Source organism: Triticum aestivum, chromosome 3A (genome assembly GCF_018294505.1).
Source record: "Triticum aestivum cultivar Chinese Spring chromosome 3A, IWGSC CS RefSeq v2.1, whole genome shotgun sequence".
Taxonomy (NCBI): domain Eukaryota; kingdom Viridiplantae; phylum Streptophyta; class Magnoliopsida; order Poales; family Poaceae; genus Triticum; species Triticum aestivum.
In genome coordinates, this window is record NC_057800.1 from 559,200,954 (window position 1) to 559,221,939 (window position 20,986).

The 20,986-nt window shown below is 43.1% G+C and overlaps 4 protein-coding genes across 4 annotated transcripts; 2 read left to right on the forward strand and 2 right to left on the reverse strand.

Annotated features, from left to right (window-relative positions):
- The first annotated feature begins 2,207 nt into the window (after window positions 1-2,207).
- On the forward strand, window positions 2,208-12,190 carry LOC123062213 (alpha-mannosidase I MNS4). Its single transcript, XM_044485630.1, has 17 exons — window positions 2,208-2,450; window positions 5,063-5,182; window positions 5,275-5,367; window positions 5,922-6,008; window positions 6,950-7,040; window positions 7,540-7,595; window positions 7,976-8,048; window positions 8,157-8,266; window positions 8,610-8,660; window positions 8,890-8,978; window positions 9,271-9,352; window positions 9,435-9,548; window positions 9,751-9,830; window positions 10,073-10,208; window positions 10,712-10,782; window positions 10,869-11,085; window positions 11,575-12,190. Exons 1-17 carry the CDS (start codon window positions 2,298-2,300, stop codon window positions 11,971-11,973), a joined length of 2,022 nt encoding a protein of 673 aa, XP_044341565.1. The 5' UTR covers window positions 2,208-2,297; the 3' UTR covers window positions 11,974-12,190.
- A 128-nt stretch (window positions 12,191-12,318) lies between these two features.
- On the reverse strand, window positions 12,319-13,081 carry LOC123062214 (photosystem II reaction center W protein, chloroplastic). The gene is made up of 2 exons (XM_044485631.1): window positions 12,848-13,081; window positions 12,319-12,753 (listed from the first exon to the last, which is right to left on the reverse strand). The coding sequence occupies exons 1-2, from the start codon at window positions 12,918-12,920 to the stop codon at window positions 12,431-12,433; spliced, it is 396 nt and encodes a 131-aa protein (XP_044341566.1). The 5' UTR covers window positions 12,921-13,081; the 3' UTR covers window positions 12,319-12,430.
- Window positions 13,082-15,740: 2,659 nt separating this feature from the next.
- Window positions 15,741-17,926, forward strand: LOC123058636 (transcription factor BHLH148). Its single transcript, XM_044481341.1, has 3 exons — window positions 15,741-16,295; window positions 16,385-16,684; window positions 17,535-17,926. Exons 1-3 carry the CDS (start codon window positions 15,870-15,872, stop codon window positions 17,538-17,540), a joined length of 732 nt encoding a protein of 243 aa, XP_044337276.1. The 5' UTR covers window positions 15,741-15,869; the 3' UTR covers window positions 17,541-17,926.
- A 774-nt stretch (window positions 17,927-18,700) lies between these two features.
- Window positions 18,701-20,781, reverse strand: LOC123056986 (protein FAR1-RELATED SEQUENCE 5-like). Its single transcript, XM_044480179.1, has 2 exons — window positions 19,218-20,781; window positions 18,701-19,143 (listed from the first exon to the last, which is right to left on the reverse strand). Exons 1-2 carry the CDS (start codon window positions 20,149-20,151, stop codon window positions 18,701-18,703), a joined length of 1,377 nt encoding a protein of 458 aa, XP_044336114.1. The 5' UTR covers window positions 20,152-20,781.
- Window positions 20,782-20,986: the final 205 nt, after the last annotated feature.

Below are 20,986 nucleotides of genomic sequence, written 5' to 3' on the forward strand. Positions count from 1 at the left end.
TGGCTTAGAATTTGAGATACAACGACCACTCCCTAGACCTTCACCTAAGCAAATCTTGGAAGAAACATGAGATGTCTCCATGAAATAATTCTGCAACTTGCCAAGTCTTCCCCTCCTCCATAATCCTTCCCAAGACAACTTCAACGAATGGGGGAGATGCATTGCCGAATACGATTTGCATTGCGGTGCTTCACATTTTCCAACTCAAACAGCAACACAAAAGAGTACGTAGGTCTTTCCTTGGAGCAGTGATCATAATGAAACACACCCATGTAGAAGACGATCTGTCTTTAGAGTGGACCATTTCGTGTGTCTCTGGACAGTCACAGCTGGGTGCCAAACGACACGTGCAAAGACACAGACTACTAGCAAATGATCGATGATTTTTGACATTTGAAATAGAGAGGGCACATGTCTTGATGCGGTAATCCACGTCGGGGCATCCTGTCAGAAATCCAACAGTGGTTCTTGTAGGCCAACCAAGCAAATAACCTACATCATAACACACTTAATAGTCCCAGACGATCTTGGCCGCCACGTCATGCTCTCGACCAAAAAAATGGCTCGCATAAACAAATCTGACTGGAGAAATCACTTGGCCTCCCAAGCCCAGCGCTAATCACATAATTAACATATAATTAATGTTCTATCTAATATTTTTTGGGAAACGTTCCTGTTCGGTGCGCCGGCCGAACTTTCGACCGGCTCATGCGCCACGTTGGATCCTACTCCGTATGAGCCAGCCACGTCCACTCCCCACGCGTCATTTATTGGCCCTGCAAACCACATCCATCTTCCTCCTCCCTTATCCCTTTCGCTCAGTTTTTCCCCAAATCAACCATGACCTGCTTTGCTCCGATGACGTCCGCCTCCATCTGCCCCGTGCATTTTCGGCGAGCGGCTGCATCCACCTTGCCCTGCGCTGCTCCGGCGACCTCCTCGCCTCCACCTGCCCCCGTGCTGCTCTAACAAGGGGCTGCATCTACCTACCTCCACATTTCTTCAGCCTTTTGACCTGCCCCCACGCTGCTCCGGCGAGAGCCTCGTCCTCGACCCGTCGCCATGCCGCTCCGGCGAGCGTCGTCGTGCTCCACCCGTGCGGGAACGGCGACTACGTTGTGCACGAGCGGACGAGATGCTGGAATCGGTGTCGGCGGGAGCTTCAATTGGTGGTATTTTTTGCTACATCTGGCTTCTTGTTTTGCTGGAATCAGCGGCATTTTTTCCTGGGATCCACCTTGTTTGAGTGTCTTTTGCTGCAACCAGTCGAAAACTTTGCTACCATCATTTTGTTTTTTGCTACTACCGTCCAGTCCGTCTTTTTGATACTTTTTTCCTTAATTAGATCCATCTTTTTGCTGGAACCACTCTAACTTTTTGTTACCATGGTCTTTGAAATTTGCTTCTGCCGTGTTTGCTGGATCCATCTTTTTGCTACCACCCTGTTTTTGACTTTTTGTTGGATCCATCTTATTTTTGCTGGAACCACTTTAAGTTTTGCTACCATGGTCTTTGTATTTTGCTACCACCATCTTTTGTTTTTGCTACTACCCCATTTTTGATATTTTTGTTGGATCATTTTTTTGCTGGAATCACTTGCTACAACCAACGTCCTAGGAAGCTTCAATCGAAGGTAATGGAATTTGGGACCGGCCATGACGCAAAAAGCTTCAACCATGGCATGGTGGCTCCCGGCGACACTGGGAGCTGCAGCCGACGGCATGGCGGTGCTACGACGGCGACGACTAAGATGGACGGCGACCGGCGGCGAGGACGGCGACCGACGGCGATGTGGACGGTGACCGGCGATCGGCGACCGAGGGCGAGGACGGCGACCGGCGGCGAGCTGGTGATGCTTCAAGGTCAGCCCCTGGAGAGTCCATGGCGGGGTGTCCAGGACGAATAGCTCTTTTGGATTGGACATGATTTTCTATTGAGAAAAAAAAAACAATTCAAAGGCTGAATTTGACGGTGTGCAAAAGACAAACTAACGTTCCAGATACGACCGGCCCAACAGTTGGACCGGCGCACCGGCGCAGATCACTGCCCATATTTTTTAGGATATTCTATATCTTTGTTTAGGATATTCTATCTAATATCAAGATGCAATTAATATTCTGCCAAATATCAATATGCATAGCACGGTGGTATGTTTTTCTTTTTTCAGAACACGTCTCCTCGTATCTTAAAAAAAAACACGTCTCCTGGAGACGGAGTACCCGGTCCTGGCACTGGCAGTCCTATCTCCCTCCTCCCGGGCTCCCCCTCGTCTCTCGGGCCCGTCCCCAAACTCGAACATGATGCAGCCGATGCGGCTGCGGCTGCGGCGCCAAGGCCGCGCCTCCCCCCTCCTCTGCCTCTCCGCCGCCATCCTCGCGGCCGCTCTGCTCCCTGGCGCCGCCGTCGCAGACGGCGTCACGCCTTCCGAGGCGCGCCTGCTTCGCGACGAGGTACCCCGCCCCTCCCTCAGATCCGCCGCTCCTAGCCGCAGCCCGTCCTAGCTTAGTATAGCTAGTTCCGTGATTCCATTACAGTTCGGCTCCCTGCGGCTTGCTGAACGGTGTCGTTTGCTTCAGTTCGATTGCTAGCTGGTTTGGTAATCTGGTGTTAGGCTCCCCGGATTGATCACTTTACTTGGTCTGGTTAATTAAATTGTTAGATTCATGGCTTTTGCCGCACCCCACAGTTTCTTCCTGGAAACATTGTTAGATTCCTGGCTTCCGTCGCACCCACTGTTTGTTCCAGGAGAACGTGTGTTGTAGGAATCAACTTTCAAGAGTTCACTACCTGGGGCGGAGTAAACCACATGAAACCACCACATTTGGGAGATGTATCATATAACCATCACTTTCGGTCTTTTCATGCCTGATGTGAGATGCCATAAGGCACTGTTAGTGTTCCTGTCAGCGCACATTTTTTTGGATTCATGGGTATTGCTGGCACCTTTAGTGAAAGATCCATACACCCCCCACCCCCCCCCCCCCCTCCCCCCACTCAAGATCATTGTTCGATTGTGAGCATGTCTGCTATTTAAGCCTACTAGCAAACGTGCCCGTGCGATGCACCGGGAGATATAAATTAGCGCGTCTTTCAAAATGTCCATCAGCGCAGCATGACAACATTCGAACGGCGCCACCAAAACGTCCATCAGCACAACACGACAACATCCGAATGGTGACACCCGACGCTAGCTGGAGCGTGCACGCCGAGGTCTAGCAGAAATGTATATTGACGACGCATATATTAATTGCATGTCCACTGAGACCTTCCCACAATGTTGTGGCCATTATCAGGTCTTTATCTTTTTTTATTGGCATGTGCAACCACGTATCACAATTTGTGGAGCTAATTTCTTCATCGGGTCTTTTTATTTTTATTGGCACGTGCAGCCACACATCACAATTTGTGGAGTTAATTTCTTCATCTGGTGTTTTTATTGGCAATGTGCAGCCACACATTACAATTTTGGAGTTAATTTCTCCATCAGGTCTTTCTTTCTTTTCTATTTCACCATCGGGTCTTTATTTCTTTTCTTTCATTGGCCTATGCAGCCACGCATCACAATTTGTGGACTTCATTGGGCATCACAATTTGTGGAGTTAATTTCTCCATCGGGTCTTTCTTTCTTTCCTTTTCCCTTGTTCCTAGAATAAATGAGCCACACTTTACCCTCTTATCTAGGTGGCTTGCTGATGTTGAGGTAACTCATCGATGTATATAAATTGGTGAAGTTTTGTGTACAGGAGCGAGGTGGTATTATTTAAGTTTATAACGAACCAACTCTCTACCACGAGCATTAGCTGGCTCAGGTAGCTGCAGCGGTTAAGATAGGAAGCAAGTTCGTGAGTTCGAACCCCACCCGCAACGATTTTTTTGCTACTTCCGTGCTGTCCCAGCTACCAACTCGGTCGATGTGAAAACTGCGCGCGGCCCAGGGGCCAGCTGGGGATAGATCGACGTGCACGTATATGGCGAAGCAAGCGGACGAAACAAAAATAGAAAATGAAAGCGGACGAAACCAGTATGGCGGACAAATAAATGTAAGAAAATTTGGTACCAAACCAAGAATATCACCTCCCTTTATTAGTAGGTATAGATATAGATATAGATATAGAGTTGAGTGAAAAAAAAGACCACAGCTCAGTTTTGGATTTGGCATTCCTGAGACACACTGGCACATGTTATTAGTTATAAAGATTGTGTCATCAGAGGTACCGTTTGGGACTTGAAGCAACTGTCCCTACACCCTATCCCAATTACAAATTACAAAGGCACTCTTGTGAGCATGTCCGTTGAATTTTACTGGACGGGATCATTTTATGAATTTCACTGGACCACTCCATTTTCGGGCCTTCTGGTGCTTTTGAGGTTGCCTTGTTTTGAGAAAAAGACTTCACTTTCTTTTTTCCATTCCTTCTTAAATTTATCTTGTAATGAAGCATTTCTGGGGTAAGGCTCTGAATTTTTTGTGCCTTGTGCGAGGCACATTCTGATGATGTTCCCAATGGCAGGATATGGGGTATAATCCAAGTTATAGCTCATTTTTTACGAGTTGCAGCTTAGGCCAGTTCAGTTATCTGATTTATCCAGGATTCCAAGTATATGTCTTACTCTTGTACTCAACCAAGATAACATCGCGTATTTACTTGTTAACCGATCATGTTTTTAACAGTATCTTACCTTGGCCGGCAGTAGTGGCAATAGCTCGAGAGTCTCTAAATGGCACTAGTAAATGTCCACGTGCAATGCATGTTGATATCAGGAGAAAATTAATTGCACATTAATACTAATAGGTAGTATATAGTTAGGTGTTAATTGTGTGATTAGCAGTTTAGCACATGCGTTGATATTTGGTATAATATTATTTGCGCGCTAAACGTGTTGAAAGCTCACCATTGGAGCAATCTAGGTTGTTGGATTGACATGGTTTGATGGCTGTGATGAATTGGATCTGCCCGTTTGGGTGGTATAGATAAGAACAAGCTAGCATAGTTTTTAATGCCCTGTATTGACCTAAACTTTGTTGAAATGCTAACAGACAGAAGTATATATTTTTATGCAGGTGAAAGATATGTTTTATCATGCATTTGATGGGTACATGCAACATGCTTTTCCACTTGATGAGTTGCGACCGTTGAGTTGTCAAGGGGAAGACTCCCTTGGTGGTTATGCACTTACTCTTGTAAGAACTAGCAAACTGGTTCCTCAGTATTTTTGCAAACATCTGTTACTTTAGTGGATTATCATTAATCACGAACAAACATTGTTGAACAGATCGATTCTTTGGATACTCTGGCTTTACTAGGTGATAAGGAGAGATTTGCTGCTGGTGTGGAGTGGGTTGGTAAGAACGTCCGCTTTGATATCGTAAGTAAACATGAGTGACATTTAGTGAATCTGGTTTCACTAATTACAGATCTAACGAAATGCATTTTATCCTTTGCTTGTTAGTTTCCGAGTTAAGAAAATGCATCCAGTAAATAGCAAAGAAAATGAAGTACTCTCATATCTTAATTTCTGCTGGGCAGCAAAATGATCAACTGCTTGCTGACCAAATTATTATTATCTCAATGAATTTGTTGATCTACTTCGCAAATGATGACATGAAGTAGCAATACCCTTTTTGGAGCCTTGCATTCTGATTATGTAAAACATATCAGTGTGCTGTGAAGTAGCATGCCCTTTTTGGGGCATTGCAATTTGATTTTGAAAAACATACCATCTATTATGTAGGTACCCCATTAATTCGTTATATTTGACTGTTCTACTTCTACTTAGCGTACTTGTTTTTTCGTCTGAATTTCAGCGTGTACAAATCAGAATGTTTCTTCCTTATGGCATTTATGAGTCTGTTATTTAACACTTGATTGTTGTTTAGAACTCACGCCATTTGAGTAATCATGTTTCCTCTGTGCATGCAGAACAAAACTGTCTCAGTTTTTGAAACCAATATACGTATACTTGGGGGTCTGTTATCAGCTCACCTGATTGCCAGTGACTATGCCACTGTATGTCTGCTCGATCCTATCTCATCTTTGCTGTGACTGTTTATGTTCTTACCTATTTCCTGATAACATCACTTTTAGTATGACATGAAAAAGTATACACTTATAGATAGAAACTATAATATATACTTTAGTACAGCATAAAAATCTTACTGAAGCAGCAGCTGTGGTGCAAAACAAAGCTACTAACGTAAGACCATTTTTTTGAACTGAAATTTGCAAGACCATATTGATAATATGTATGCCTACTTTTGACACCAAACTGTAACTTATTACTTGGGAATAACCATGCGGAATATTTTAGTTTTAGTCCCTCTAGACCATCTGTATCCCAATTTCAACACTTCTGTTTTTTGTTTGAGATTATTTTGTAATATTGCAATGGCTGAATGTGATGCATTAAGTAATAGGCGTGGTCACGTGTCAGTTTTTTCTTTAGTTTGCCACGTTTCACTAAAAGCACCCCCATGTAATGAAGAAAATGTTTTCATTAAAAAGAAAAATAATCCACTGTAAAAAGAGGAGAAAGTGACCAAAGAACGCCTCATTACTACTAAACTCTGTTCACCTTATTTGTTCAACTATCAAGTGTGCAGAGTCAATACGATATGAAACCAGTAAAAATGTAAGAAGGTTAGGTAATGCTTCCACTTTAACTTTCTCAGTCTGAACTACAAAAGTGTGACCATAAATGGATACATATTTCTAAGTGGTGGAGCACAAAGAAGCATGACAGTGTGTGAAACATAACTTGTGGAGAAAGTATATATACAACTTTCTCTTGTCATCACATGCATGGCTTCAAGTGCTGCGATCTACCAATAAATATCTGCATCAGTTTGAATGACTGAAATTTTACTTAATGTATTTTATTTTGCAAAAAAAGCTGAACATAGATATGGGCATATGGCTCAAGTATTCCAGTATTAACTATTCATTGACAGGGTATGGAGATCGAGTCTTATGATGGTCAGTTACTTCATTTGTCCGTTGACTTGGCCCAGAGGTTGTTACCTGCATTTGACACTCCTACAGGTTCACTACTTTGTCTATTTGTATCTTTTTGTAATGGAATATGTTATGTATCCCATCAGTACAGCAGACATTGGACTATTTTTCACCGGCCAGGGTGGTGGTACTAGACCTAATTACAAGGAAAATCATGTTCATTTTAACAATACACACTCACATACATGTGAAAACGCATGGACGGCACACTCATAATGCAAGCATGCACACACTTCACAAATTTATAAAAAGGAAAATATCTTATATGTGACTTGGCAACATGCTGGATTTGCCACTGGAGTTTGGCTGTTGTTGAACCGGTTTCACCGCATCACTGGTGTTTAATGCCACTTTCGATGGCCACAGGTAGAAACGTATACCAAATTGGTTTGGATAAGAAATTTCCCCTTGCATCTCTCGGTCACTCATTTATGATGGATTGAACAAAAAGGCTTTTCAAGTTTCTTAGTTCTTATTGTGTTCTGATTTCCTATTGTTTGCCTAACTAGTGCAATTTGTCTTGTAGGTATTCCATTTGGATCTGTTAATTTATTGTATGGAGTCGATGATGATGAAAGCAAGGCAAGCTTCTTTCTTCTTCCCTTTTGCTGGCTGTAAAGTTTTGCAAAGAGAAACGTCTCTAGAAACATGTTAATTACCAATAATGTTGAGATTTGCTGAGAGTTCCAAAATTCTTATGCATTTTGCTTCAGTAATTTTGGAATGGTTATTCTACTGATTTTGTAACCATTAAACATATTACCTGAGTGTCATCTAATCCTCTATATCACTTTTGAATTACCTCTACTCATGTTCAGTAATTTTTGACGATAAATACCATCACATATGTCCTGCTTAATCTCTCGTATTCATGCTTGTAACTAGCACGAGCAAGTTACCTGGCTATTAAGTGGACATGAACATACATTAGATTTGCTGTTGACATCTGGATGTTACTCCAGATAACATCGACGGCTGGTGGCGGCACTTTGACATTGGAGTTCGGTGTCTTGAGTCGGTTGACTAATAACACTGGTCAGTATTGGCAATATGAATCAGTGTTGTGCTTTGATCTTGTAGTATCGCTTTCTTATTGTTAGTGCATTATATCATTCTTTGTTAAATTTGCTACTCCCATCGCAGTTTTTGAGCAAGTTGCAAAAAAATCAGTGCGTGGGATATGGGCACGCAGGTCGAAACTCAACCTTGTTGGTGCCCATATAAATGTCTTTACTGGTGAATGGACACAAAAGGTATTAATTGTTATCCTCGTATGACAATTTTTGAGCCACCAAATGTATTTTTCTGCACTCTCTTGCCGTATAACACTTTGATGTACAAGAAGCTAGCTCATGGTATTTGTGTAGGCATGTACCACTGTCTGGGATAAATACCATGTCCCATGCTACTCACTATGTCTATTTATTAAATTGATATGACTGGTCACGCCAGTGGAGTGGAAACATGTTTGTTCTGCGTTGTATCGTCGCTTTTGCTTGTCTGGGGGCCGTGCTAACAATACCAACATAATTACTTCCAATTTTTTCCCTTTGCATTCTTAGTTTCTGAAGACGATTCACCATTACCATCATGCAGGATGCAGGAATCGGCACAAGCATCGACTCGTTCTACGAATATGTTCTGAAGGTGTCCAAAACTCTAAATAATGTAGAACATAGATATTATTTTTTTGGAAAAAAGTATTGTACAATCGAATGTAATAAGATAGGCGTGCCAGATATTTTTGAATAATCCTTGATACATGTTTATTCTATAGCTTGACCAAAACCCTGCTCATCATCTAGTTGGTTCTCTCTTAATCTATTTCTTGACTTCCCTACCATAGATTTTAACAGTTATTATTTTGTATCAACAGGCATATTTATTGTTCGGAGATGAAGAATACTTGTATGTATTTCAAGAGGCTTACAAGGCTGCCATGCACTACCTCCACCATGATCCTTGGTAAAAATGCTATTACTTTTTAAATCATATTCAACGCTGTTAAGCCCCAGTATCATGTCATTGTTTGAGGATATTTGGTTATTTTGCAAGGTTGTATTTTTTAAAGGTCAAAATTGGAATTTGATCTCTATAACATGATGAAACTGTAACGTACAACTACATAAGTTCAATCATGTTTTCTTGCTCAGCATATACGGTCAGATAGTTTATGTTTTCATGCTATTGTAAGTTTTTCAGCTGCTTCCTGTTGAATGTTCAAGTTTGATGTCTAATTTTCAAAATTCCATGTTAGGTATATTGAGGTAAATATGAATTCTGGTGCTACTGTTTGGCCACTATTCAATAGTCTGCAGGCATTCTGGCCAGGACTTCAGGTTTGGGTTCTTCATATAACAGAACATATACCAGCTCTGCAGCACATATTTTAGATAATTGCTTATGCTACTTAGATTTAAGGTTTTAGCTGGAGATGTCGATCCTGCCATTCGAACACATGCTGCCTTCTTTAGCGTCTGGAAAAAATATGGGTTCACTCCAGAAGGGTTTAATCTGGCTACATCCACTGTTCAGGTAATGGAATAACCGAATAAATTTTATGCGTTTATGGGTTAATAATTTTTGGTCCTCAATCTGGCCGGATACACCGCAAGCCTTGAACTTCAAATGGAATTATCAATTCTAAAAGACAAATATGGTCCTAGCAAAACTGCTGTAATGAGAGTATTTACCACTTTCTTATTCTCACCATTTGATATGTTCCAATGTTTCATAGAACGGACAAAGGAGCTACCCGCTGCGGCCTGAGTTGATTGAAAGCACATATTGGCTATTCAAGGCTACCAGAGATTATAGGTGTGTTTTCTTTGCAAGTAAGATATAGTTTGTTCTTGTGTAAACAGACCAATCTTTTAGAATCAAGTGCTCTTACCACTTAAAGGGACATATGAGACCTGAGTGAAGCTCTCCATGTATGATTCTTTTATGTGATGCTGATGTGGACAAAAGAAGTGTTCACCTTCGCTATTATTGATGGGAACCTGTTGATTTTTAGTTAAGTGCAAAACTATAACTTTGTTACCATGAAAAATTTGCAGGTACCTTGATGTTGGAAGGGATATACTAGCAAGCCTTCAATATGCTGCTAAATGTCCTTGCGGCTACTGCCACATTTCAGATGTGGAAACCCACAAGCAGGATGACCACATGGAGAGTTTTTTCCTTGCAGAAACGGCAAGTAATTTTATATCAAAATATGCAATATATTCTTTGCCAATAAAATGCTGGCATGATTTTTTTCGTGGACCAGCACCGCACATCACCTAGATCAGTTTGTTAGAAATGAGATTAGCATGTGTATGGGTAACTACTTAGTACTTCCTCCGTAAAGAAATATAAGAGCGTTTAGATCACTACTTTAGTGATCTAAACGCTCTTATATTTCTTCACCAGTTCTAAACATTTAGTCATTTTTCTTGTAGGGTATCTTAGTCTACTAACACGAGAGTGAACCATAAACTTTAAAACAATCTCTTCTCTGGACCCTAACATTTATGATTAGATCTGGCGAACTACGAAATATAATCATCTACTTTGTGTCTCCTAAAATTTATGTGCACATTATATTTCCTCGAGCCCTTCTCCCGAATCATAATATGTATGAATGCTTGACATGAATTAAAAAAACAGTCATTTCATGTCTGTACCAGTTAAATCTAACTACGAACACATTGCAGGTAAAATATCTCTGGCTTCTTTTTGATTTAGCTGTAGGCCCTGATAACATTGTTGAAAATGGGCCATATAAGTAAGTACGACTTCTGTGGAGTTATTGAGTTCAGTTGCTTATTCAGATGTAACATTCCAACTTACCATGTATCATTGACTCTGCAGATACATATTCAGCACAGAAGGCCATTTGTTACCTGCTACTCCCGAAATAACCTTGGTAGATGAGCATTGTCTTTATTTTGGAGACCGTGGCTACGGCAGTGGTGATGGTTCCAGTATACAGCAAAGTGCTAACTGTGCCCAGTTTGATGAAAGACGGACTGTTTCCAGTCAAAATTCATTGTCCAATGTTTTGTTCACAACAAGAGGTTACATCAAGGTATGCTCTACTGCATTTCTGATTAACTTTTCTTTAGGCACCTTCTCTGCCTTGCAGAAAGAAAATGGACGATAATGGAACATGTTGTTTAAATTGAATCTGCTTTAATGATATATTAACTGTTTGCATGGAGCATATTTTATTGTGTTATTAACGTTCCACTTGTTGTTACCGGTCCTTCACTAGGTGAGGAAAGATGAGATTGAACAGTGGAATGTATATTTTATCTGAGTAGTTTAGGAGTGGACTTCGAATGCCATGCATGGTTTCCGTGTCAATCTGATGTTGCGTTCGAGTGTTCAATATGTAAGAACTAAAGATGGACGGCCTTATTTTATGGTTTATTATGGTGCTTGTGCTATTGTACAGGAATACCACACTTACCAAGCGGATCTTTTAAGATCTTTTGTCACTTCGATCTAGTATATACGTTGGTTTGAAGTTGAAGGTGTGTTTTTCTTTTCTGACTGCGATACATCTTTTTGCTAGGGAGTTTGTCCAGGATTGAGTCATGCACAGAAACTTGGCATATCATACCATGGCGAAGAGGATAACACGCAGAATTCTAGAAGTCATGAGCACCCCGATGAATCTTATGTGGACCAATCCAGTGTCCAGATTCAATCGAGTTCTGTAATATTGATCTCTCATCCAGCCACAAGCCCACCTGATGAGCCTTTGAAAACCAGGTCAAGAGCTCAGCACCTTGAAAATATTGTGGTAACTGGCGATTCTGAGCCAATAGAAGTTACTGATGCTACTGGTGGCTCGTCCGAAGGAAACACTGAAATTTTTTCCGAGGTCACCTTAAGCATCTCTGAACAGATAGAAGTTACTGCTGAAGAGATTGTGACTCAGGACAATCATATTGAAGATAGTACCAGCTGACCATTAGAGTAGGCACCAGTTTTTACACCTAACCTGGAGCACCTTGAGAATCAACATTCATCAACAGATTTTGTTGTAGATCAAAAAGTTAATATTCTGTTGCAGCGAACCGATATATGTTCTGTTATATGGGTTTGATCAAATAGCTGATGTAAAGTTATGTACACTAGAAGCAAAGGAACTATATGGCCAAAATGGCACATACCATCACAGATCAGCAATTTTACTGAGAACTTGGACCTATCTGTGCGTGCGTGAAATTTTCCTTGGATGTTTTTATTATTCATCCAAGTCGCGAGACGCAGTCTTCAAGGCGGGGCGAGCAAACCATCTGACGGCGAAACATCTCAGAATGGAAACGCTTAGATACAAATATCCATCTCTGGAATTACATTACACCGATCATGGCGATGCTCGCGAGCGGATTACATGAGACGACGAGGAAACTATGTGTAGCTTAGAGCGAGAGGCCGCCGGACTCCTCGTCCTCGTCGAGGCCGGAGGTGTAGACGGTGTAGAGCGACCAGATGAGGCCGAAGACGCCCAGGAGGATCCACCCCAGCAGGTTGTTGCTCAGCCCCAGGCTCAGCCCGGTGCCCTCCGTCGACATCCGCTCGTCGACCAGCGCCAGCGCCGGCCCCGCGGACGCGGTCACCGCGCCCGCCGCGGCGAGTAGGGACGCGCCAGCCCCGCGGACGGCGGCGGCAGGGGTCGCCTCCTTGGCGTCCTTGGAGTAGCTGCACCTCACCCTCTCGCTCCTCGTCCTCAGCTGGGGCAGACCTGCACGGTTAATCGGCTCAGCTCAGCTCAGGCTTGGGCTGCGAACGCTGCACATGGAACACACACACGCGCAGCGACACGTAGCGCTACGTACCTAGGGCCTGCGGCCTGGCGATGGCGGCACGGGCGACGACGGTGGTCGCCGCGGCGGCGCTGATGGTGGCCATTTGGTTGTTGTGCTTGCGCTGCTTGCCGCCGGCCTGCTGGTGCTGGAGAGTGTGGCTTGCTCGGGTCTTGCTTGGCTAGCGTGTGCTGGTCCGCACGGTGTATCCTTAATAAGGCGACGTGTGAAAATATCGACAATAAGCGGGGCCGCGGATCGCTTGGCACCACCAGGATTGGGTGAGGCGGGAGATTGGCTATCCTGTCGTGGCCAATCAGAGCTTGCCGCGTGGACCCGCAGATTCTCCGGTGGAAATAAGTGGACGTCTGCACAGCGACTCTAGTTTGGCTGAGTGGTACTGGTATTTCGAGAGGAGAAATCGCATGTTGTAGGAATTTTTGCCATATTGATTAATTAATCGCATGCTGTCCCGATGCTAATTCTCTAGCCCGGCTATGGGAAGTTTTGGCCCCACTTGTTTCATTTCGACCTATTATATAAAACCTACATACACAGTATTTTCCTATGCATGCCATAATACAGCTTATGGGCTACCCAACTTGCTCAACTTCTTTTAGACGGTCATTGAACTCTTAAACTACGGGCCTGTTTGGTTTGGCTAATTTTGTCATAGTTTGCCACTCAAATTTTGCTAAACTTGTCTAACTTTAGGTTCACAAACTCTTAGCAACACTTCAGATTGCCTAAGAAAATATTGTCACATTTTTGTGCGTACGGCATGCCGAGTTTATTTTTTCACAAAAGGAATCTTGTCTACGGTGTGGCTTGAACCAAACATCCGTTCAATTTGATCAAACATATCTAACATCGGTCGAATGAACACCATATATTGCATTGATATGCAAAAAGTAACTTTGGACCATAGGCATACTGTGTCCTTTTTTTTTCAAAGTTCAAAGAAACGGATTTTTATAGCTAAAAAAATTCTGAAATTCTTCGTACATGCACACATAGAGGGGTAATATATGTGTGTGAATTTTCATCAAAATTTGCGCTTGTATGTGAGAGATAGAAAATACAAATAAATGCAAAAATCATCTTGTTTTTTGTTACCGGATCTTTGTCTTTTTTGCAGGGTATAATATAGCATAACTGTGAAACAAAATTTGAATGTCACTTAGAGCACATGCATAAATTTTGAGTGTGAAAACAATCAATTCTTTTTTAAACCTTTAAGTGCCAGTTTCTAGCCTTTAATAAAACATGCTCAGTGGCCACCGTGCTTGAAAAGTCCTCTTTGGTTGCTATGTACCTCTTCAAGCAATTTTTATTTAGATGGCGCTTCTATGGGCCGCACAATTTTTATTTTGATTTTTCAAGTTATTTATTTTTATTTTCATATTATTTTACCATTCAAAAAAATAATGTAAGAAAAATTACAATTGCCATAAACTTGAAGAAACTGTTAGTGCGTTTTAAAACTGTTCAACATGTTTTTGGAGGATGTTTCACGTGTACTAAAAAATTATAGCGTGTTTTTGAAAAAAAATGTTCATCTTGCATTAAACAATTGGAAATTTGTATTAAAAAGAGTTCAATTTGTATTAAGAATCATTCTATAGCATTTTGAATATTTGTATTAATTTTTTTAACACAATACTTTTTAATGCATGCTGAATACTCCATAATAATTAGGTATTTTAATTTGTTAACAATAGAAATACAATAAAGATAAACAATAGTGTGTGTGCCTTGTGGTCCAGAATCATATATTTAGACAACAATTTCTAATATAGGTTAAACTATTTCAATCCCCATAAATTGTTGAAAAAAATTCATGTCTAGCTCTTCAAAGTACGTGCAACAAAACTAAACATGATCTTTTAAAAAAACCGATAGATAACACATTAGAAAATTTGCAGAGCGATATGTGGAAAGCGTCTACAAAGCTTTCTATCTAAGAGGTGAACACATGGCATATTTTGGCCAAGTGGGCAGACCGAGTCGTAGTTGATCAGGAAGTGTCAGGTTCGATACCCCTACATTATGAATTTTTCATGTTATTTCTCACCACCGTACACTGTGTTTGAGGTCTTTTTTCATGAGGGGGGTTTCCGCTAAAAAAAATCCTCACGCACGGAGTACCCAACATTGTCCCTGCTCTCAGCAACTGACAGGTGGGTCACTGCCATGCTGGCATGCCACACGGGTTAGATGTACGGGCGGATATAGAAGGAGGCACCCCATTTACACGGCCGGGCAAGTTCAAACACTTATTTTATGTATTTTACAACTTTAAACATCAAACCGAACATGCAGGACAAGTTGAGTCACCTTCAATGTATTTAACTTTAATCGGAGTGCGTAGACATTCCATATAGAGCATGTAAACCATGCGCATGCGATCGAAAGAAACCATCCCGCTGTTCTGTGCAGGCTGCAGCTTCCGGGATACTACTGGCCATCTCTCCCAGAACCGCATTACGGCCAGCAATCAACGCACGCATCGTGCGTATACACCGCACGCCGAAACAAAAGGAGGGCCAAGTAGAAGTTTTCAATCCTTCTATCTGAATCTGACCATCGATCGGTGCTTTCTGTTCTGATGTTGCCTCGGAGCAGAGGACACCGAGCTCCTTCCATCGTACGTATATGCATGGCATACAGACTACGCGCGGGTACTGTACGGCCGTCTTTCTAAATGAAAAACAGGTACACCGTAGACCGTACACACCATGCAGACGCAGACACGCAGTGCTGCAGTGAGAAGCCGTGCTGCTTCTGCTTTCACTTTTCAGCCAGCCAGCCAGCCTTCAAACAGTGTGCCCGGTCAAACCAAACCACCCGCGGGCGTGACGACCTTTCTTCTCCTCCTCCTCCTCCTCCTCGGTCTTTTTTTTGTCGTGCCGCCACACCTGGACGCCCGCGTATACAAGCGCAGACACGCGCGCGATCGCGGCACCACCAACAGCGGCAACATCGGCATGCGTGCAAGCATAGCCTCGGCATTCAGAGCACCCAGAGGCCACCGGGAGAACTTGGTCCTTGAGCCATGGACGAGTGGTTCTTCTCCGTCGACCGGGACGACGACGACGGCCTGATGAGCCTGATGGGCCTCCTCTCGCCCCCGCCCGCGGTGGCGCACCAGGGCAGCGCCTTCGCGCCGTACCAGCGGCGTAGTACGGCGACGTCGTCGCTGGCGTCCCCGGGCCGGCGGCAGCGCGCGCGGGGCAGAGCCAACGTCCACCGGAGCATGCACGAGTACCTGAGGCCGAGGCGCATCAATGGCCTTGAGTCGTCTCCCCAGGGGACATCTTCTGGAGCACGAGCGGCGCCGCCAGCGAAGGAGCCGATCGAGCCGCAGGTGCCGCGCAGCTCGGCGTTCCGGCACATCACGCGGGAGCGGCTGCGGCGGGAGCGCCTCAGCCAGGGCTACGCCGACATCCGCGCCCTCCTGCCCCCGGGACGGGCACCAAACGTACGTACGTTGATCACATCAATTGGTCGCTGAACTGCAAACGCAAGTGAAGTGACACGAGCATTTCTCTTCTGCACGTTCGTATGCAGGGTGCCAAGAACTTCGTCCTCGCCGCGGCGGTCGACTACATCAGGGAGCTGGAGGGGAGGAAGGGCCGGCTTGGCGCGCGGAATGCAGAGCTGGTGAGATCGTCAGAATCAGACGGCGCGTCCCGCGGCGGTGTGGTGGTCAAGGTGCGCGGCGAGGGCGTGTGTTCTTCTATGGCTGGCGTGCTTGAGGCGGTGCTCCGGCGGCTCAAAGCCATGCATGAGCTGCGGGTGACGGCGATCCGGTCGTGGTGCTGCGACGGCGCCATGTGCATGGACGTCGCGGTCGCGGTGGAGTCAACGGTACGTGCGCCGGAAAGCCTAATCCGACTTTAGTTCTTTCGACGAATTGCTCTCCATCAGTGCCCGAGTTAACGGGGTAGGAGTAGTATAATATAGGGAAGAAAATTTCGTGGACACCGGCTGCAAAGTCCATCCTGTGCGTACCCTTGCCCAGATTCGTCCACGTGTCCTCTCCTTACATTCGACATTGCAGTTCATCCCGATCCGTTCGCTCCTTCCGTCGGCTCGGGAGCACTCGCTCGGCTCCAAATACGTGCGATCCCAGCTCCCTCACGAGGCAAGGCCGGCTGAGGCGGAGGCCCACATAGTCGGCCCTTTTGTCTCGCAGTCGCCCGGTTCCAAGCCTCCGCGTCTTTCATCCGCCGCAGCCGCCGCCGCCGCTGATGGAAGGCACGGTGTGCCCAAACCAAGGTGATCCCGTCTCCGGCGCCGGCCTCTCACTCCCCCACGCGCACCTCCATCTCGCCCAGTTCAGAACTGGTGACCCCCTCCCTTGCAAGTCTGAAAGTTTGTGTTTCCTTTTGGCTGTTAGCATGCAATTAGCTCCTTCAGGTAAGAGGTTTGATTTGCTAATCGTACACGACCACATGTTAATCACATATTTTGATTAAACTGGGACGAACGAAGTGCAACCTAGCAAGCTCGTACTTGATCGGATTGTTTGATTCGCTCAGTCGAGCTACAAAATCAATTGCATCACTAGTTTCAGAGTAAAGAAAGTGTAGTTTCAGACCGAAGGGTGTTTATCTTACAGGAGGATGAACTGTACATTATTTTGCTATACGTCTGACAACTATCTGACCAAACTCACATGCTAATAATTCAATGCGATTTGTGCATGTCTTTGCAGTCGTGAAAGAGAAGTTTTCAAATTGGCAAGGATTCCCCCTGGTCCAACTAGCTAAGATGGTAGAAAAGGGAACAAAGAGCAAACAGGAGGTCACCTACTCATGCAACAGTCATGCTTCGCCATCATTCTACTGGACGAAGACCCCGAAGTACACCGCTGGAACAAGACAACTGACGCCATGGAAACAACATCAATAATTCCTGATGAGTAGACTTAAAAGTAGGATTTTGAGATATTACAAATCTGGAGTAGACTTCGTGACAAATCGTGTACTAGTATATAGCTGATTGCTCTCTCTGACAATTTCCAACTATAATGTACAGTTGTACATTGTATCTTTTTTCATCTAAGATATATATGAATGAGGTGCTCGACCTCGAAGATTTAAATCAGAGGTCTGGAAATCTAAAACTATTGCAGGTGCTCGGCCTTGAAGATTTAACACTTAACACATTCTGTCGCATAATCAATGCAATCTCACAGAAATCCAGAAATGATGAAAAACCATACTCAGTGTAGTACAAAATTATACCCAAACATTCTAAATGAAGACAAAATTCAGTCTACTACAGTGCATCAATTATAATTCATAGATACACCAAATGACATTAAAAAAATTGTACTCCTTATAGGCTGCCCGTAATACTAATCATCAAAAGGTAACTTTCTAGCAGCCGAGGACAATGTGGCATCCTGCTCAACCCCAAGTAAAAGACTTGTAAATCCGCCTTGGATAGATGGAGCAGACATGGTTGAAGGTTGCCCATACACATCATTTGCAAATGTTAGCATTGTGGCATTAGCGTATCTGCCTTGGATCAACGGTGCAGCCATGATCGAAGATCGCCCTCGCCCATAGACATCATTTGAAAATTTTGGCATGGTATTAGTAATGTCAATACTACCAGCATTCACATCCTGTATCATAGAATATGAAATTGTTCATAAAACATGCAAGTCAAATATGAAAAGGGGATACTGATTCTGAGTCAAATGGTTTACCATCATTTCCTTCGGATCAATGCCGCCATCCCTATTTTGTACTACATTTTTTCGATTTTCTCCTAAAGTCAGACATATGAATTGAAAGAAAAGTAAAAGGATTAACAATAGAAGTATAGAATGGAAAAGGCTTGCTAGAATGGGTAGGATCGGTACCTTTCTTTTTAGCACTTTATTTTTCTTCCATTTCTTTTTTTCGAGGGAGATGGTTGCCCTTTACGCTTTGCGCCTTTCACCACCTGAGGAACTCTAAATGATATTGTACCATTTATTGTGTTTGTAGCACACTCAGCCGAAACTAGCGGAACCTCACTGGATTTTTCCTCCATCTTGCTAAGAGTGTTATCTGCTTCCAAGTCTAACTTATCTATAGCTTTCTCGAAATCATCAAGAAGTTGTTTTGACCGAGTACACTTCAATGCAACTGATGTAGCCTTCCTTGAGATACGTGCAGCTTGTGTTTTCAAGCTTTCCTCCTCGGATCCTTGTTTTTCAACATAAAATCCTCTTTTCGCATATTTTGTCCATCTTCCTAGTATATATTGTGGTGGCAAAATGAAAACATCATTCATATTGAAGACTTTGAATGCATGCTTGCACAATATACCTGCAAGATATGGATGTCATATTTCATCAAGTTGTATTACATAGCAAATTGCATCATAAATTCTGTATATATACCTATGGATTCGAACTTTCTGCAACAACATGTAATAGTTGTGTCCGTGGTATTGAATGTAACTTTTGCTCCATGCTCGCTGTTCATATGTGTGACCATATATGTCAACACCGGACCGTCGGTTTGTAATAGTTTACAAGAGAATGAAAATTGGCTTTTGAATTCTGTTTCAAATTCTGAATACATCCGCCTTGTATATGATTCAGATGCGGTCTTTAGCAAAGGAAAATTTGGACTGTAAGCAACAGGTTTCTTTCGACGCGAACTAAAATCTGCATCCAACTCATTTTCACGAAGACTTCCAGAAACCTTCTCACATTCTACAAGGAGTTCTGAAAGACCAAGTCTCCTATGAAATCTTTGCTTGAATACATTATTCATACCTTCACTCCTTTGAGTCGAGTTCATATCAGCTGTAAAGGAGTCACGATAGACAGCAGCCCACTTTTCCCTCAACTCATACAACTTTTTCATCCATTCATTGTCCTCAAGGTTGTATTGATCCAACAATTCAAACCATTTTTTATTGAAGTAAAATTCTGACCTATCTTCATAGACACATTTCTTAAAATCAGGTAAAAACTTCTCAGGATGCTCATGAATTACATGCCCATGATGTTTTGCAGCATTAAGATAAATGTGCCACAAACAAAGCCGATGACTTGTATTTGGAAACACATATGCAATTGCTCCGTCCATGGCCTTGTCCTGATCAGTGAAAATAGTGCTCGGATGCTTGCCTGACATCGCTGTTAAAAATGTTTCAAAGAGCCAAACAAATGAATCGATACTCTCATTAAATATCAGCGCGGCACCAAAAATTACTGTCTGCTTGTGATGGTTGGTACCAACGAATGGAGCAAAAGGCATTTCAAACTTGTTAGTCTGAAAAGTGGTATCAAATGATACAGCATCCCCAAAATATGTGTAATCCATGATAGACTGACCATCTGCCCAAAAGAAATTAGCTATCTGGTCATCAACTTGATCTATCTGAATGGCATAAAAAATGTAGGATCCTCTCTTTGCTTATTTTTCAAGTATTCCAACAGTGTCTGTGCATCATTTGATTCTAAATACTTCTTGCGTTCGCGACCAATCTCATTATTGCAGTCCATCTTTGAGAATGGTACTTTGTCGGGTCCTCCGTAAAATGCTACCATAAAGTCATATACCTGGGATGGCTTCATCCCGGCTTCCCGTATCTGGCCAATTAGATGTATATCCGCTTCTATAACACGTCTTTGGGACCTCAGCTTGTGCACCTTATTGGGACTAGCAAGATAATGATTGTGCTCGGTTATAAGCTTTTGCACTGTCCAAATACCATCCTTGTTGACACTAAACTGAATACGAGCCTCACAACCTGTCCTTGTAGTGTCCTTAGATGATTGGGTATCTCGATGGCCTTCGTTACTGCAAACTATATATTTTTGAGATATACTTTTATCACCTCGTCGCTTTGTGTGACTTTTTCTGACACTGAACCCAACCTTGGCGGCATATACGTTGTACATATCATAAGCGCTGTCCTCTGAATCGAAAGCCAATCCAACTTTTGGAACAATCAACGTTTGTCCAACTTTATCAATCGCCTGCCATACAATGAGTCCAGAGTTAAATTTATATTACCATAATGTGATGTGGGAAAATGTTTTTCTCATGCACTTTGTGAATTTGTTTTCCTAAGCTTACTGAAGAACACATATTAATTTTGAGCAGTCATTTGCCAAGTAATCAGTGCATAGTACAGTACTAGAGTACGATGATC

Bases quoted from the DNA above. Each gene is read 5' to 3' on its own strand.
- LOC123056986 (XM_044480179.1), bottom strand. From the start codon at position 20,151: ATGGATTACACATATTTTGGGGATGCTGTATCATTTGATACCACTTTT. The intron at 19,144-19,217 runs GTATATATACAG...CATATCTTGCAG, and splicing joins CAGAAAGTTCGAATCCATAG to GTATATTGTGCAAGCATGCA.
- LOC123058636 (XM_044481341.1), top strand. From the start codon at position 15,870: ATGGACGAGTGGTTCTTCTCCGTCGACCGGGACGACGACGACGGCCTG. The intron at 16,296-16,384 runs GTACGTACGTTG...GTTCGTATGCAG, and splicing joins CCCCGGGACGGGCACCAAAC to GGTGCCAAGAACTTCGTCCT.
- LOC123062213 (XM_044485630.1), top strand. From the start codon at position 2,298: ATGATGCAGCCGATGCGGCTGCGGCTGCGGCGCCAAGGCCGCGCCTCC. The intron at 7,596-7,975 runs GCAAGCTTCTTT...ATGTTACTCCAG, and splicing joins TCGATGATGATGAAAGCAAG to ATAACATCGACGGCTGGTGG. The intron at 11,086-11,574 runs GTATGCTCTACT...TCTTTTTGCTAG, and splicing joins CAACAAGAGGTTACATCAAG to GGAGTTTGTCCAGGATTGAG.
- LOC123062214 (XM_044485631.1), bottom strand. From the start codon at position 12,920: ATGGCCACCATCAGCGCCGCCGCGGCGACCACCGTCGTCGCCCGTGCC. The intron at 12,754-12,847 runs GTACGTAGCGCT...TTAACCGTGCAG, and splicing joins CGCCAGGCCGCAGGCCCTAG to GTCTGCCCCAGCTGAGGACG.